Source organism: Piliocolobus tephrosceles, unplaced genomic scaffold (assembly GCF_002776525.5).
Source record: "Piliocolobus tephrosceles isolate RC106 unplaced genomic scaffold, ASM277652v3 unscaffolded_34117, whole genome shotgun sequence".
NCBI lineage: Eukaryota > Metazoa > Chordata > Mammalia > Primates > Cercopithecidae > Piliocolobus > Piliocolobus tephrosceles.
This window is the reverse complement of record NW_022317774.1, coordinates 1-1,597: the sequence shown is the minus strand read 5'-3', so window position 1 is coordinate 1,597 and position 1,597 is coordinate 1. Positions and strand designations below refer to the sequence as shown.

The following is a 1,597-nucleotide window of genomic DNA, read 5'->3' as shown; positions in this document are numbered from 1 at the left end:
CGCACCACCTGGGGCCGCCCGTCCCTGTCCTTGTACTGCACGGTGAAGGAGTCGAAGTGGCCCTGGGGAACGGTCCAGGAGAGGCTCAGCGAGTCAGGGGAGGATCCTGTCACTGTCAGCTCCCCCAGGAGCGGCTCCTCAGGGGGCTCCGGGGCCTCCGTGCTGGGTTCTGTGGGGGCAGGAGTTTCTTCCTCTGCAGCTGAGAAGAGGGGACAGAGAAGGTGAGGCAGCTTCCCTGGGGGATGTCCTTGAGGTTTCGGGGAAAGAGAGCGAAGCTGTGGCCATGAGTGGGGGTCTGGAGGTCAGCCTGGAGAGGCCCGTCTTTGGAGCTGGGCGCTCTTGCTCAGCTTGCAGTCAACACACATGACAAGCTCTGAGCTCAGTGCTGGGGAACTTGGGACAGCCACCAACAGAGCTCACAGGGCCCTTCTCCACCCAGGAAGAGCTGTCAGTCCTCAGGGAAGTGGGGAAAAGCACAAAGGTACCAAGGCTCAGCCAAGAGCAGAGGGGCTTCCTGGGCCAGTTCACCCATCACCAGAGAAAGGGGGACCCTCCCACAGGCCCCATCCTGGGCTCCCACCGTCCACTCACCCGTCACCCCGATGACAGACATGGGACCCACGCGCTGGCCACCGTGGAAGCCATACAGGTTCATCTTGTACTTGTGGTCTGGCTCCAGGCCTGAGATGGTGACCCCGTCCTCGTGCCCCGGCACCCGCACCGCCTTGGGCTGCCCATCCCCATTCCTGTACTGGACCAGGAAGTGGTCAAACTGGCCCTCGGGGACCGTCCAGGACAGGCTGAGGGAATCGGGGGTGGCGTCAGTCACAGTCAGCTCCCCCAGGCGAGGCTTGATGGGGGGCTCAGGGGTCATGGTGGGCGCTGCTTGGGTGGTCTCAGCTTCATCCTCTGGAGCTGGACAGACAGATACGGGGACAGTGAGGTCCCTGGGTCCTCAGTTCAGCATAGAAAGGATGTGTCACAAAACACAAAGTGCCTGAGAGCAGGACGACGCTGCCCACAGCGCCTCCAGCAAAGCTCTTCTTGCTCTCCTCTCCTGTGGCCTTTCCTATCCCTCACCCTCAGGGAGGGTGCCCTCAGCCCCCACCTCACCGCCACCTCCCAACACCCAGGCCACCTCTCCCTGTCCCTTCAGCACCGCCTCTCTTCTGAGCACAGCCCCACTCGGCCTCTGCACCCTCGGCCTCCCTGCACTGGGGTCTCCTCGCCTCGCCATCTTTTGTTCACTGGGCTTCTGTCTTTGCTCCCCAACAAGCTCAGCACACCCCTCCCGAGGCCAGAGCTTGGGGCGTGTTCCAGGACCTGGCCCCTCACCAGCTGCCAGCAGCCTCAGGGCATCTTTACCCTGAATTCCCCTGGATACCTTCCTCCCCACCTCCAGTCCCCGGTCCTGGTTTGGGCCACTGTCACCTCTCACCAAGGCCACCAACTGCCTACTGGCCTCCCTGCCTCCAGCCTCCCTGTCACCCCATCCCCATCTTCAGCCCCCACGGATGAGCTTCACACAGGCACAGCTGCTGGGGCCGTCTCAGCACAGACCTGAGCAACCACCTCCTCATCCCTGGGAGACCCCAGG

At 63.1% G+C, this 1,597-nt stretch overlaps 1 protein-coding gene across 1 annotated transcript; it reads right to left on the bottom strand.

The window, feature by feature from the left end:
- Positions 1-8: 8 nt before the first annotated feature.
- Positions 9-915, bottom strand: LOC113222741 (tenascin-X-like; the record flags this gene model as incomplete). The annotated part of the gene is made up of 2 exons (XM_026452358.1): positions 9-199; positions 592-915. Coding segments are annotated over 2 exons (515 nt in total), but the record flags the coding sequence as incomplete, so codon positions are not given.
- Positions 916-1,597: the final 682 nt, after the last annotated feature.